A 16948-nucleotide genomic window follows, 5' to 3' on the forward strand; every position below is an offset into this window, starting at 1 on the left:
ATCTGCCTTGGGAGAGGCAGATTTGTAAGTTTACACGTTCCAGCTTAGAGCTAGAGGGAACCCACAAGGCAATATAGTCCAACATCCAAGCATAAGGCAGTACGAACAAGGAAAACAAAGTCAGTGAATTCCAGACAGAAAACACTGCGGGAAAGGAAAAGAACTCTTGTTGTGATAGTACAGAGAGCCCAGAGACCTACCTTCTTCAGTGCCTGGGTGTATTGTTCTGTTCTACTTTGGTCGTTGAGTTCTCCAAATCGTGGCCGGTTCCAGAGCAAATGGGCTTGACATTCACAGACTGGACGCTCTCCATGGAAGTTACTCTTGCTCTTTTCAATCCTAGGGCTCACCATGCACAAAAAGGTAAGGTGACTGAGCTATCAAGAAATTCTAATGAGCCTGTCAAGGTGCTAATGGGATAATAAAGAGTGAAAAGGTCACTCTTCTGGAACTGAAATCATTCACAAAATGCAACCTGGTGGGGAATAGGGCAAGGCCTGAGAATCTCACTCCTATAAGTATGGAGAGCATGGGAAAGTTTGCCATTTACTGCACTGCGTGCCCAGCTCTGGATTTCTGCCACTGTCCTGTGTCTCTCTGTGCCTTAAGTACAGGCTGTTCTCCCTCCTATAAGAAAAGGTAAAGAAAGCCTGAAGAACAGCTCTCCAATTTCCAGATTATCAATGAAAATGCAGTGTTCTTTAAAAAGCTAGAAGAGCTTCACTGTAAAAAAAAAAGTTAAAAGAAAAAAGGATCTGAAGGAATGAAAAAAGGAATCCTTACCTGGATCAAGAGTTGGAAGGTAGAAAGATACAAGTTGGAAGGTGGAAAGATTTATATGGATAGGAAAATTAAGTACAAATCTGAAGCTGATTGGTGCTTAGAAAGCCAGTGCTGGGGCGGCCAGGTAGCACAGTGAGTAAGAGTACTGGCCCCAATGTCAGGATGACCTGGGGATCAAATCCGGGCTCAGACACTTAGCACCCACCCAGAAACACCTGGCCATGTAACCTTGAGCAAGTTACTTAACCCAATTGCTTAGGGGCGGCCACGTGGCTCAGTGAGTAAGAGCACTGGCCCCAGAGTCGGGATGACCTGGGATCGAATCCGGGCCCAGACGCTTAGCACCACACCCAGAAATAACTGGCCGTGTAACCTTGAGCAAGTTACTTAACCCCGATTGCTTTAAAAAAAAAAAAGAAAAAGAAAGCCAGTGCTCTTCCCTCGAGTCTCGTCAAGGGGGCCCATATGTACTGTCAGGTAGGGAATTATCCCCAGCAAACATGAAGAAGAGATGGTCGGAATTCCCAGTTGAGGAGAATTAATGGCATCTATTTGTCAACCTAATAACAAGAGATGCTGTTGTCGTCATCATCTGGTGTCTTCCCAGAGCATGTATCCAAGACATGGTAGAGAATATCCCAAGCCTTGTGTGACTATTACAAACTTCTGTTGATTCACATGGGCATAGACGATACTTCTTGAAGGAAACTCGAAATCACTACTATAGATCATGGAGTCCTGCACAAGAATTTATAAAGACTTTGGGGGCACAAATGGTGTTCATCGAAGACAAGGGATTCAAAAAGAAAATCAGAAGTGGGAATTGAACAACTGGTTAAGAAGATGGTGTCTCATTATGGTATGTAGATTGTAGATTACAGCTTAAAATATAGGATTGATGGGCTTCTGGGCACCTAATAAAACCTAAAATGTTTTCCTAAGAGCCCTGGCAAATCTAAAGTGCTTTCAAACAGAAAAGGAAGGGGAAGAAAGAAAACTCTCTATATACAACAAGCTGAAAATCATAGTGCAGTGGTGTGAAAACTTTTTTTGTCTCAAAATCCTTTTATACTTTTAAAATTATTGAGGCCCCTCAAGAACTTTCATATGGGTTATATTTATCAATATGTACTATATTAGGAATTAAAATACTAATGTTATTAAAAAAATAATTTTCACTTTGAGGACTCTTTCTGAAAGGGTCTCAGGTACTCTTAGGGGTCCCCAGATCACACTTTGAGAAAGGCTGCCAGAGAACAAGGTGGAGTAAAGCTACTCAAAAGTTCACAAGAGAAGCCAGAAATAAAACCTGTGACATCAAATTCTCTACAGACAAATGTAGGGCTAGGAAGGAAAATGGAGTAGAGATTCTCATGAGAGGAAACAAATTTGACTTTAGTGAGATAAGACCTTTGACTAAAACACATCCCTGGGAAGAAATACTTTGTTCAAATGGAAGATGTTAGATAAGAGAGGAAAGATAAGCACTGCATATATTAACAAGATATACTCATGAGAAAATTCAAGTAGAAGAATACAAAATCATAGAGTATCTGTGTAAAGATCAATTAAAGCAAAGACAAAAACAAGATGGTCATTTGTCATATACCACCTGGTTAAAAAGAGAAAAGAAATGGGAGAGTTCACAAGTCTAGAACAACACCATGATATACTAGTGAAAGGAAATTAACTGGATATCTGCTGGTAATCTCTAACAACAGCCAATACAATCAATAGTTTTCTAACTTCCCTTAACGCCCAATTCATTCATCAAAAGGGAAAAATCTATTTTGGATCCAATTCTCACCAACATGAAAGAACTAACTAGTTGTCGAGGAGAGGAAATAGGATGTAGTGGAGAGTATACTGGACTTGGAGTCAGAAAGACCTCAGACATCTGCTGCCTCTGTGACTTTTGGCAGGTCATTTAACTCCCAAGGGCCTCAGTTTCCTCATCTGTAAAATGAGGGGGAATGAACTCAATGGCCTCAAAGGTCCACTCCAGAACTAAACCAATGATCCTATGATCAGAACCTTGGGACAAAGTGATCGTTCTATTTGTAACAGAAAAGCAAAAGAAAGAGGAATAAACTGAAATACAAATCATATTCAGGAGAGGCTGAAGGACAGCAATTGATTTACATTGGTTATACTTCTATATGAAATTATTTTAATCAGGATTATATCCTTTCTTCTATCTCTCCTAATGGAGATGGGCAGAAAGTTCTCAAGACTTAAATATTGAAGACATAAAAAGAAGCCATTTCAGTGAGGAAAAGGGGAAGTTTTCTTTAGAGACCAGAGTGGATACAAAGAAAACATACTGACCAATTTTTCTTCATTAAGAGAAACTTAAGCATCCAGGGGAGAAGCCCCTTGGACTCTCTCTTCATCAGGTCATCTCCTCAATATTATATAGAGCCCTACATATGGTACTGCAATCTAGGGAAGATTGAAAAAGAGTCCAAAAGAGGGAAACCAGGACAGTGACTTGCCCTCAGTAGCTGGGGGCATCTATTTTCAAGAAAAGAAGAATTAAGTGGGAAATGATAGTAGTTATCTTCAAGGATTTGGAGGATAGTAAGTAACATGAAAGAGGGTGTAGACTTATTTTTGTCTGTTCTCAAAAGCAAAATGAGCAATGACAGTAAGCTACTAAGAGACAAATTCAAGTTTGGCTTAAGAAGAAGATTCCTAGAACCAGATGTTTCTAGAGTAAAAGGAGCAGCTTCAGGAGGCAGGAGGTTCCCATTCACTGGAGGTGCTCAAGCAAAGGCTAGGCGGCCACTTGTCTTATCTATCTCACATCTTACAGAAATGACTGGTTTGGTTTTTTTCAAGAATGATTTGGAATTGGTGACTACCAAGCTCCCTTCTGTGAAATTCTGTGATTCTATAAAACAAATGACATTCTTTCTTTCTATCTACTTTAATTTAATTCAACTATCTATTAAACACCTCCTGGGCTTCTCCTGGGTAGATAATTAGGCCAAGCTCTTCTGATTATGGAACTCCTCTCAGAGGCTCTGCAGCGCTCCAGACTTTAATGCACAAGCGCAATGCCCTCCACAAATAGGAGCCTCTAGGGAGTGAGCCATGGTTGTGGTTCATCCTTCATTCTCAAAGAGGACCATGAAATCAGGGAGATGATGGCATAACTTGCAGTTGATTTTAATTTGAGTGAGGGAGGGCTGTGCAAGGTCACCAACCTCATTCCCTCCAGAGCCATATGGGTCCAGTGGTCAGATACTGATCAGGACGACTAGAGATGGCCAGGATACAGTGGGAGACCCTGGTCCTTTTAAGCTAAGATCTTTACAGGTTCTCATTTTGAGTGAGGCAATGACCATTCAGTGAATAGGCCTCTTTAGGAAGTGAGTCAAGGGATGACCCCTTCAAACAAAAAAATCAATCAATCAAACTGGAAGGGGAAGACCCTTAGGCTGCTGGCCAAAAGAGAAAGTTATTATCAAAATTCACTCTGAGCCAGTAGGACCCAAAAAATAACCATTAAGAGGTGCTTGGGCAGGGATCCATGAGATCCAGAGTGAATTGGGTTTAAGGCTTGGTCTTTGTGAAAGAAATATAGCCAGTAAACCCCAAATTAAGTAGGTAGCTTTTGGCCATCAAAAATTTCCCTCCTAGTGGCGGCTAGTAGGCGCAGTGAATGGAGCACCAGCCCTGGAGTCAGGAGGATCTGAGTTCAAATCCAGCCTCAGATATTTAACACTTACTAGCCATCTGACCTTGGGTAAGTCACTTAACCCCATTGCCCTGCCTTCCCCCCTCCAAAAAAAAACAAAAAAAAAAATTTCCCTTCCATAACATCTATAGGGAGCCCCTTTTCAACTAAACCCCTACACTGTGCCTTCTCCATGACAGTGGTGAAAATCTTTGGGTTAATCTCACTTGATCAGAGAAGATCTTTGAGGAAGGTTATCTCTGTTATTACCTTTGTTTAAAATTTGAATATTTTGATGCCTGCATGGGAGACACCTTATTGGAAGCTAAACTTAAAAGAGACATTCTGCTCTACCAAATCAAATGCTTTTTGTAGTCAAAAATAATAAACACATCTTGTATTTTCTACATCTTTCAATCACCTGTGTGATGTCAAATAAAGAATCTACTGTGGAATATCTTTTGCAAAGGCCAGTCAGTTTCCTACTGATACCCTTGTCAAGAATACCCCTAATATATCTGTAGATGCTTCTCACAAAGACATTCATGGAAATGGAAAAACAGGTATACAGGCCAAGAGCTGATGGTGTTCTTTGTCACCTTGTCTTGGTATTCATAAAGTCCAAGATGTTTTCCATCCCCTTTGGTATCTTCCCCTCTTTCAGATCACTTTGCCTCAGATCTCTTTCACATTCACTTGGTCAAACTGCTGGTCACGTACACTTGGTCAGCTGCTTTTCCCCTCTCTGGTCTCTTTACAACCACATCTAGCTCCTCTACATGGACACAATCTTAGAGAATCCCAGGGTCACCACCACAACATGACAAGGCATCAACTAGGACTTTGGATGACTTCATAAATACTAAATCTAAGCAAATGCAAAAATGTTAATGGGGACAAGGCTTCCACATTTTCAGTGATGATACATTTAGCCCATCTATCTCTTTGGGCTTATTACCTGGTTTTATGAAGGTTGTACCACACACAATAATCATCACGGTGAGCAGTAAGATAGAGGGATTCTCCCTGGACCACTGGTTCCTCATTTGGAAGAAAATAGACACACTGCATCCAATGATCTCGCCACTAAAAGGATTTTACATAAAAATAGGAAAAGGGAAAAAATATTTTAAGAAGAGAAAATTGAAATGAGGAGTAAGAAATAATAAAAGTGATCAGTAATGAATAGAAATTATTTACAATGATCAGAAACTGCCCAAATTTGTAGACCACTTGACCCCCCAACACTTCCTCTCAATGAGCCATAATAGCAATATTCTATTTCAGGATCACAATGAAGTTTTCAAAATGGAGGTTGTGAATACTAATCAACCCACATTCTCTTAGAGGAGCACAGGGTGTTTCTTTGACATTAACTGTACTACAAAGGTCAGCTTAGCCCTCCTCCCTCCCAAAATGTTACAATGACCTGAAATATCTTTATTTTTGGTTGAGCTAAAGAATAAAAAGAAAATTCCAAAATTTGGTCTGCTAGCTTTAAAAAAATATAAACCTTGAACCTCTGCTAGAACACAATTCACTACAAGAAAGATTCAATGTGAAGGACCTCATTACAAGAAATCCACAGCACGGATTCCAAGAACAATTCCCAAGAACGATTTTCATATACTCAAATTCTGTCAACCCATTAGTAATTTTGCAAAGACAAAACAGAGGTATTTTTCCCCTTAAATACTATTTTTTTTTTTGCCTTTTGGAGGGCAATTGGGGTTAAGTAACTTGCCCAAGGTTACACGGCTAGTTTTTTTGTATGGGTGTTAAGTGTCTGAGGCCGGAACCGAACTCAGGTCCTCCTGACTACGGGGCCGGCGCTTTACTCACTGCACTAAATGCTATTTTTTTCAACCACTATTATATTAAATGTCATTTACAGAGATCAAGATTTAGCCTTCAAAAGAAAACCAGACTCTGAAAAGAGAACTGGACAAGGAGTTAGGAGACCTAGATTCTTAACTTGGTTCTGCCACTAATTCTTTGTAACCTGCGTCACCTCACCTTTCTGGACCTCAGTTTCCTCACATATAAAATCAGAGGCAGCTTTATTGTAGGAAATGCCCTGGATTTGGTGTTAAAGGATTTGTATTAAAATCCTGGCTCTACTTCCCATCTGCTTGACCTTGGTAAATTAGATCCCAAGCCTAAAATCATTTCAGGCTAAGAAACGGAGAGGTCCATCAGCATAACAATATGCAGAGTAGCCTCATGTTTGATAAATCCAAAGAAACCAGCTATTGGGGTTCAATTCAGATGCTGTTGTTGTTTTGTTTCAGTCATGTCCGACTCTTCATGACCCCTTTTGAGGTTTTCTTAGCAAAAGCACTGGGGTGGTGTGCCATTTCCTTCTCCAGTCCTTCTGACAAGTGAGGAAACTGAGGTAAACAGGATAAAGTAACTTGCCCAAGAAGTCACATAGCTAGTAAGTATCTGAGGCTAGATCTGAACTCAGGAAGATGAATCTTCTCGACTCCAGGCCTAGCCCTCTAAGCACTGTACCACCTCACTGCCCCAAGTTATTAGAGTCAAAACTCCCTATTCAATAAAAGCTATAGTTTAACATAATTGCACATGTTATAAACTATATCAGATTGCTTGCCATCTTGGGGAGCAGGGAGAGGGTGGAGGGAGAGAGGGAGAAAAATTTACAACTCAAAATCTTATAAAAAATGAATGATGAAAAATATCTTTGCATGTAATTGAAAAAATACTATTTATATAAAATAAAGTAATTTTTTAAAAAAGGAATAAAGTTAGGATTTTAAAAACCTCATAACAGACAAGATCTAATAAAAAGAAATTCAATAAATGTTCAGTGTTAAACTTCAGTTCAAAAGATCAACTTTCTGGGCATAAGATGAAGGATAAGTGACTAGAAAGCAGTTTTTCTGAAATAAATTGAGGTATTTTCATGGACTACAAACTCCAGAAGAGTCAATAGTAAGATACAGCACCCAAAAAAGCAACTGTGACCTTAGGCTGTATTAATAGAGGCACTAGCCGTAGAACCAGTAAGGTTATAGTCTACCTGTGTCCATCGTGACCAGACATCTAGAGGATTGGATTCAGCTGCAAAAACATTTTGGGAATGACCCTGTTAAGCTGGAGTATCCAGAGAAGGGCAACCAGAAGGGAACATGTGAGGATCTGTTAAAAGGAACAGGAATGCTTAGCCTGGAAAACAGGTATCTGAAGGGCTGTCATGCAGAAGAGAAATGAGCTTGGCTTTGCTGGACCACAGAGGGCAGAAGTTGCAAACAAGAAACATTAAGCTTAACCTAAGGAAACACTTGCTAATCATCGCCCTTTTCAACAGTGCCAAGGGCTTCACCCAGAAGATGGTGGACTCCGTCTGCCTCCCTGGAGATCTTCAAGCAAAGGCTGGCCTGTCATTCATTTGTTGGTTTGTTCATTTGTTCATTCTTTTCACCTGCCCATCATGCTATTGGGAGGATTCTTGTTTATGTGTCAGGTAAACTGGAATTTCTCAAGATTTCTTCTACCCCTGAGGTTCTGGGTTTATACCATTAGCTGCAACACCGGTCCTCAAAACCCTAAGAGAGCTCCAACTGGTTTTAACCAGATATGCCAAGTGACACTGCTTAGGTATTACCTAATTTGTGACTTTGTTATTGTTATAGACATTCCTTAGGATTCTAAAAACTTTTCAAATAACAAAAGAAATAAAGTATGTGGTTCTACCTATAAGGCCCAGATGTGTCAAATGATATATAAGTTTAAAAACTAGACTTATAAATAAGAGGAAATGTTCCTACATTTATTTCTAGTGGGTCATTTCTTTGCCCATATTAGTCTTTTCCCTTTGGAGTATCAATAGAATTCATCAAAAATATATAAAACTTTGTGAATAACGTATTTATAGAATAAAAGTTTGCATCTAGTTTCTACTATTTTGCTAATTTAAAAAAATTTCTGGTTTTTCAGATTTGCAGAATTTGTATTTTGATTGTTGTAAAAATATAGTTTTGCTTATATCCTCCCTCATTGATAAAATATCTAAGAGTCTCTTGAGTAGATTTTAGAACTAATAAGAAATATCCCAGCTGACTCATGTGATGGTGAATTTTTGGACAGGAGAAGCAAAGAAATAAGCATTTATTTAGCACCTACTCTGTGCTAGGCATTATGCTAAAGGGCTTTAGAAATTCTCATTTGATCTTCAAAACTACACTGGAAGGTAAGTGCTATTGATAGCCCCATTTTATAACTGACAAAACTGAGCAAAGAGAGGTTAAGTGACTTGCCCAAGGTCACACAGTAAGCATCTGAGGCTTTATCTGAACCTCAGATTTTCTTGCCTCCAAGTCCAGAGTTATCCAGTGTGCCACCTAATCATCTCTAGTGAGTTCTACCGTGTTTCCCCGATAATAAGACACTGTCTTATTATTTTTTTTTTGGACAGAAAAACACCAGAGGGCTTATTTTCAGGGGAAGGCTTATTTTAATGAACATTTACAGCAATTTTAATAAACAGGTAAATGTGAACAAAAAAAATGTACCTTTATTCAATAATGAATTCAATAAAGAACAGGATGACGCACTCATTGCTGCAGCTGATTGGATGCAGCTCGGAGCGCGACGTGCGTTTCAACCGGGGGGGGGGGTACAGTGCATACAGAGGGTACCGTAATGTAGCATGTAGCGCAGGGGATCACCTTCACTACAGTAGCAATCTCAATAGGGCTTATTTTCGGGATAGGTCTTATTATCGGGGAAACACGGTATGATGTAAATGCTACAATTACAATCCATGAAGCAGAGATGACGTTTTCCTCATCTGATTCCTGTGATTACGGGTCCATCAGTATACTTCCTTCTATCACTAATAATCTAAGCCACAATGTCTTAAAGATAAAGATGGTTCTTCGGGGCAACAAAATGCTCCTTTTCAAGCCCATGAAGATGCCTGTGACAGCTCAACGTTGTTCTACTTCAGTGTAATCCTAGTGCATATTCTACAGTCCATATCCTCAAGAAAATTCCAATTTCCCTCTTTTCAGATTTTATTTCATAAGCTAAGAAACATTCAGAATGCACAAATGCTGAGGGTCAATGAAAATACAATACTCTAAACGTCCCATTACATGAGATGAATTAGAAAGTTCAAAGTTCATTGGTCTTACTGCAGCCTGTGGCATTATGAGTGGAAGAAATCGGACCCTTAAAAAGAATGCAGATTGGGTCGTTGGTTTTCAATAAAACCGGGACACAGTACACACTGGGGTACTTTCACTGTGATCCATCTGAAAACTGAAGAGGAAGCAAAATTTATCCTAGGACAAGTTCTATTTAGTATCCTCCTTTCAATGAAAAGGGATGTGTGTGTGTCTGTGTATGTGTGTGTGTATCTGTGTGTGTGTATTTGTGACATCCAATAAGCAACTGCTAGCTTGTGAAGCATGCTCTAAGTTTATTCAATATATGTTCAATGCAACACGTCAATTTGGTCTGAAATGTTGGCTGACATTAGATACTGCAAATAAGCATCCGTCCCATGGATCCCCTCACTCGGGAAAAGGCAGTGGCAGAAGCCATGAGACCAGTGTACCTACAGATGCAGTGCTCAAGCTCATGAAGCCAGTATTCAACAAGAGCTCAGCCATGTCAGAGATGGCAAGACTTTGGGGTCATCTATCCCAACCTTCTCATTTTGCACAAAAGAAAACAGGTCTGAGGCTTATTATCACCTCACTACCAGCAAATCAGCAAAGTTAACAAAAGATAGCCATAGTCAATACTGAAGGGGCTGTGGAAACACAGGCATCCTGATGCATGACGAGTGCAGCTGTGAATTAGCACAACCATTCTGGAAAACAATCTGAAATTACCCAAAGAAACTGTCTGATCGGCAGAACCCACAAAATGACACAGAGAAGCTAACCTCCCGCTGAGAACAGCCCAGCAGGCCAGCAGGAATCGGCCAGCAGCGCTCTGGGAGCCGAGCCCAGCACCATGCTGAGGCTTTCGCCCCAGGGCGGGCCTGACCAGCCGCTGGCCAGAGGGACTCCAGATCAGCAGCAGCTGTGGCTGTTTCCAGATTTATCAACACATACATGCGAAGGACAAGGTGAGAGGCCAGGGCAGTCTGGACTTTGGGACCAGTAAGTGGGAGTGCGTGGCTTTTACCCCCAGAGCGAGAAACCACTGAGACGCCAGCACAGCCTGCCAGCGCCACATGGCAGCTTCAGCTCCTGGCCTGCAGAGTGTAGGGGGACCAAGCACCAATCTGAGGGGTCATCGCTCTTGCTTTAACCTGCTTGGATCTGGATTGCAGTCTAGGGTGGAGGTCCTGGGGTGTGTGTCCAGCTTGCCAGAGCGTGTGGAGACCTCAGAGAGGGCACCCATCTAATACCTCCGGCAGCTGAGAAAACCCCAGCGTTTGGGACGAAAACTCCCCTGTCTGGTGGCAGAGTCCTACTGTGGCAAAAAGCCCAAAAGTCAAATAATTGAGTGGCAAAATGAGCAGGCAAAGGAAACAAAGCAGACAGAAGATTCCAACATTACACTCCTATTTTGGGGATAAGAAGAAGCAAGGCATGGAACAGGAGGAAAACAGTGAAGTCAGCACTCCTGCACCAAAAGCTTCAAAGGAAAATACAAGCTGGTTACAGGCCATAGAGGACCTTAAGAAGCAGATAAGAGAAGTGGAGGAAAAATTGGGAAGAGAAATGAGAACAATGCAAGAAAATTATGAAATGAGAGTCAACAGCCTGACTGAAGAAAATAATACCTTAAAAAACAGACTGACTCAAATGGCAAAGGAGGCTCAAAAAGGCAATGAGGAGAAGAATGCCTTAAAAAGTCGAATTTGCCAGATGGAAAAAGAATCTCAAAAGCTCACTGAGGAGAATCATTGCTTCAGAATTAGATTGGAGCAAATGGAAGCTAATGACTTTATGAGAAATAAAGATGCTGTTAAACAGATACAAACAAATGAAAGAATAGAAGGTAATGTGAAATATCTCATGGGAAAAACCACTGACCTGTAAAATAGATCCAGGAGAGATCATTTAAAAATTATTGGACTACCTGAAAGCCATGACCAAAGTAAGAGCCTGGAAAGCATCCTCCAGGAAGTTCTCAAAGAAAACTGCCCTGATGTTTTAGAACGAGAGGGCAAAATAGAGGTTGAAAGAATCCACCGATCACCTCCTGAAAAAGATCCCAAAAAGAAAACTCCTAGGAATATTATAGCCAGGTTCCGGAATTCCCAGATTAAGGAGAGAATATTACAAGCAGCCAGGAAGAAACAATTTGAATATTGTGGAAACACAATCAGGATAACTCAGGATCTGGCAGCTTCTACACTGAGGGATCGAAGGGTCTGGAATGTGATATTCCGGAGGTCAAGGGAGCTGGGATTAAAACCAAGAGTCACCTACCCAGCAAAACTGAGTATCATGTTTCAGGGGAAAATATGGTCATTCAGTGGAATACAGGACTTTCAAGCATTCTTGCTGAGAAAACCAGAGTTGAATAGAAAATGTGACATTCAGATACAAGAAGCAAGAGAAGCATGAGAAGGTAAACAGGGAAAAGAAATCATAAGGAACTTATCAAAGTTGAACTATTTTTTTGTTAAAGCAATTGGGGTTGAGTGGCTTGCTCGGGGTCGCACGGCCGGTTGTTGTTTCTGGGTGTGGTGCTGAGTGTCTGGGCCCGGATTTGATCCGGGTCGTCCCGGCACTGGGGCCGGTGCTCTTGCTCGCTGAGCCACCTGGCCAAAGTTGAACTATTAACATTCCTACATGGAAAAACAATAATTGTAACTTATGAAACTCTTCTCAGTAGTTGAAGGGATTAGAAATATATATATATATATATATATATATGTCTTTATATGAGGGTATGCAGACATATGAATACATATGTGAATGTGTGTATATACATTTACAGGTATACATAGATAAAGGGCATGGGACCAATTTAACAGGAAGGGATGATACTTAAAAGGTGAAATTAAGAGGTGAGAGGAATATAATGAGAGGAGATGGGGAGAGACAGAGTGGGGCAAACTATCTCATACAGAAGAGGCAAGGGAAAATGGTTACAATGGAGGGGAAGAATAGGAAGGCAAAAGGGAATGGGTCAACCTTATTCCTATTGAATCTGGCTTGAGGAGGGAGGGAAACACACACTAAATAGGGGATCTCACCCTCCAGGAGAATAGGGGGGAAAGGGATGTGAGGAGGAATGATGGAAGGGAGGGCAGGCTGGGGGGAGGGAAGTTGGAAGCACCCACTTGTGAAAAGGGACAGGATCAAAGTAGAGAATAGAACAAGTGGGAGGTGGGATAGGAGGGAGGGAAATATAGTCAGTATTTTACAATACATCTACTATGTTATTGTTTTGCATTAGCCGCACATGTACAACCTATACTGAACTGCTTGTCTCCCCAGTGGGGGTGGGTGGCAGGGGGGGAAGGGAATGAATCTGGAATTGAAAGTTTTAAAATCAAATATTCAAATATATATATATATATATATATGTGTGTGTGTGTGTATATATACTATTATTAATACCATCTTACATGTTATTAAGAAAAAAAAAGATATACAGGCACTGAGGCATAGAGATCCACTGGAAAAGTTGAAACGGGTATGGGAGAAAATATGGGAGAGAGCAGATTGGAGGTGTGGATATCATGTGGGACTGCTGTTTTTGGGGGATGGGTGGGGGAAAAACGGGGAGAAAATTTGTAACTCAAAATCTGGCGGAAACGAATGATGTAAATCAGAAGTTAATAAAGCATTAAAATTTAAAAAAAAAAAAAGAAACTGTCTGATCAGGTTATGCCTCTTGACCCAAAGATCCTGGGCATAAAACTTCAACAAGCATTGATTAAGCATCCACAAAGTGCCAGGCACTCTACTGAGCACTAGGGACACAAAGAAAGGCCAAAAAAACACTAACAAGGGGGAGCTAGGTGGTGCAGTGAATAGAGCACTGGCCCTGGGATCAGGAGGACCTGAGTTCAAATCCAGCCTCAGACACTTAACACTTACTAGTGGGTGACCTTGGGCAAGTCACTTGACCCCAACTGCCCGTCTTCCCCCCTCTAAAAACCAAAAAACAGTGACATTTCTTGCTCTGAGAGAGTTCACAGGTTAACAGGCCACTGACGAGAAGAAAGGCTTCATATAAAACCAAAACATTTATTACAGCATTTTTGTGGTAGCAAATTAGGAACAAAGGGATGTCCACTGACTGGGGAACGGCTAAACAAACCATGCTACATGAAGGTAACACATATCGCCACAGGGCATTAGCACAGCACCTGGGACATAACCGAAACTCAATGAAGGGCTGTCTTCCCTTCTTGCTCTGTCACTTACGTGAAGTGTGACCCTAGGCAAGTCCCTTTCTATCTCCCCATGTAACATAAGGGGGATGGCCAAGATAACAGCCACAGTTTCCTCCAACACCAAGATTCCAAGATCCGATACACTGCTTCATTTGTTTCTTGTTTCACAATGTAAAAGACTTCAAACACGTCTCTCACCTGGATGTTTTGGGGGTCAGAATGCACCCAGTAAGGTGCCATACTGCACTTTATTTTCCCCTCAGGATCCATATCAATATCCCACCATGACAGGACTACTTGTGCTCTGCCAGACACTAGAGGCTCAAACTGCACGGTGTGATAGGTGGGTGAGCTATTCACTGGCTTGCTGAAGTCCACACTGTAAGAAAATATTCAAGAAAGTGAAGAAGTTTTTAATATCATGGATCTTCACATTTTAAGAATATATGACATGATAGAGGGGGAAATCTAAACAATGTAAAAACTAAAGATACCGACAAATCACTGTATATTTATATGTATTACACACACACACACACACACACACACACCATAAAAAACAAGAGTCCTTCCCCCAATGGATAAGTAGTCAAATGATAGAACAGGAAGTATCTGAAAAAGGAAATGCAAGCTATTGGCATCTATATGAAAGAATCACTAAATATAAGAGATGCAAATTACGAGGTTTTGCCTCACTAACAGTGACAAAGATGATGAAATACACTATTGATGGAACTGTGAACTTATCTAACCATTCTGGGAAGTGATCTGTAATTATATTTTTAAAAGTCATTTAAACTACAGTAACAGATCAAAAATCAGGAATTCAGCAGTTATTAAAATAACACCTAATACTTGTAATCATTGTTACTTCTAAAGGTATATATGATCATTGTCAGTTTAAGACCACATCACAAGCTTTACCATCTGTGTAAAGGATAGCAGGTGGACAGCCAGAGTGCTCCACTGGCCCCCTGGGGAGGAGGAAACCATGGAAGAATCCAACATGGTGAGGGACCTCCCCCTCCCTTCCCCTAACCACAAAGAGGATGCAGCCAAGAGACACAAAGGATGAGTGGGCATGGCTGGGTAGCAATTTACATCACTGAAGAAAGTTCCAAATCAATGAGATCACAGATCCATTAGAGTATATACCCTATGAAAGTCAAAGATACGGGGGAAAGTCTATAATATGTGGTAAAAAAAAAAAATAGGGTCACACTTTTTTAATAACAAATAAGAGCAAGTAAAGTGGGTGGCCATTAGTTGGAGAACAGTTAAGCAAACTGTGATATATAAATGCAAAGGAATATTATTTCACCATAATAAATGATGAATATGAAGAATTCAGAGAAAGCGATACAGAGGGAAGTAATGGGGAGTAGGAGAACAATTTATTCCATGACCACAATAACATTAGGGACAACACGACACTTCAAAACTCGGATCAATGAAGTAATCAAAAGTAAGTTCAAAGAACTTAAGAGTGAAACTCGTCTTACCTCTCAGTAAAGTGGGGTCAAGAAAAGATAAAGAATGAGATACATTTTCAGACATGGTCAAAATGTTCGATTGCTTCGTTGACCACATCTATTCATTATAAGGATGGGTTTCACTGGCCATGGGAAAGAGATAGTGATGTTTAAAAAAAAGAATGTGAATAAAACATCTGTAAGAAGATATAATGTGCCCACCAACAATTAAACTGGACTCCATAATCAATCAGCAAGCATCTCTTCACCCCAAAGGCAGTGGGCTGCTTTCCCTTTCAAGCCCCCAATTCTATCATGTGTCTTTGCCTGTCTTTACTTTCCTGCCTTCTGCTTTTTGGACAGCACATTGTAACAAAAGGACTGGGCTGACTTTTTTTTTCCTTTCTTACCTAAACATCGTCAGTACGTTACTGAGGACAGTGAAGTCACTCCATGGCACCTGGTTCAGCTGAATATCGTAGACTGATGGAGCCCCAGGGCAATTCTCCATTTCTGAGGGAGCGACAATAACTCTCTTAGCATCGCCTGCCTGGATATGAATAGGAAACAACTTATTCCAGGACCACATTCTTCTGGACTCCACCAGCTGGGCATATACAGTTGCCTTGTGAGGCACTGCCTCACAGTTTTCCTACAGGTTCATAAAAAAGAGAAAAGCAGTGAAGTCAGTTACTTTTATGCTTATTATTTTCATGCAAGGAAAAGTCAATTATTTTTTAATATCAAACATTTGTGGCAACTTCTACTACCTTGCAATGTGATCTAAGTAACCTGAATTAAAGAAACGGCAGATATGACCTGCCCTACATTACAAGAAGAGGTACAGACTTCAGAGCTCCTCACTTTAAAGTTATTTTCCCTTCTTAAATATTTTTTTAAAAGGCTGTTAGCTGTGGTCCTGCAGATTAATTCCCACATTCACTCTGTCACAGGTCTACCCAGAATACTAAAGCAAAGCAGAGCATGTAGCAAAGCTGCCTTGGTGTTTTGAAAGGGAAATATTTAAAGCGGTGCTCTTCAAGTTTCTACAATCCTCATCCCTTATGCATTAATCTGCCTCTCCACTGAGGACCTTACCTATTACTTCACTGAGAAAATGGAGGCCATTAAGCTGCCTCTTCTCTTCATTTCAGAACACCCTGACATCATCCCCCACTTCCCTTCCTCCATTCTCAGATGCTTCTCATCTTCCCCAGCAGAGAGAATGGCAATCATTCCCTCTTTCTGTGACCTTCAGCCTCTCCTTATTTCTATGTTCCTTTCCAAATGCCTTCAAACATGTCCAAGTCTAATTCACCAGGAAAAAACTTTCACTGGACCCACTCCCCGCTGACATCATCATCTTAAAAAAGCTGTCCACACTCACTGACTTTGCTCCATTTCCTTTCACTTATTACCAATCTCATGACCTCATCACTTCCCTGAAACTGCTCTCTCCAAAGTTACAAATGATCCCTCCATGACCAAATCTGACGATGTCTTCTCAATTCCTCCTTCTTGACCTCTTTGATGCATGACACAGCTGACCACATTCTCCTCCTGGAGACTCTTGTCATGACACTTCTCTCTCCTGGTTCTCCTACCCTCTATCTGATGGCTCCTTCAGTCTCCTTTGCTGTATGATCATCCATGCCCCGTTCCAAAGTTCTA

The 16948-nt window shown here is 40.8% G+C and overlaps 1 protein-coding gene across 9 annotated transcripts in view; it reads right to left on the minus strand.

Annotated features, from left to right (window-relative positions):
* Positions 1 to 16948, minus strand: part of PRMT7 (protein arginine methyltransferase 7) — a 75410-nt gene that overhangs the window by 12317 nt on the left and 46145 nt on the right. For 8 of the 9 annotated variants that reach the window (XM_069085677.1, XM_069085669.1, XM_069085671.1 and 5 more), the window contains 4 exons: positions 15688 to 15929; positions 14004 to 14184; positions 5424 to 5551; positions 201 to 345 (listed from right to left, as the gene is read on the minus strand). In XM_069085677.1, coding sequence (XP_068941778.1) covers positions 201 to 345; positions 5424 to 5551; positions 14004 to 14184; positions 15688 to 15929 — 696 coding nt within the window. The remainder of the gene's footprint in view (positions 1 to 200; positions 346 to 5423; positions 5552 to 14003; positions 14185 to 15687; positions 15930 to 16948) is intronic. The other variant, XM_069085670.1, reaches the window with a different exon arrangement.

The sequence above is a fragment of the Petaurus breviceps genome, unplaced genomic scaffold (assembly GCF_028583685.1).
Source record: "Petaurus breviceps papuanus isolate PSGF00001 unplaced genomic scaffold, PetGlider_PUasm1.0 176, whole genome shotgun sequence".
In the NCBI taxonomy this organism is placed as follows: Eukaryota; Metazoa; Chordata; class Mammalia; order Diprotodontia; family Petauridae; genus Petaurus; species Petaurus breviceps.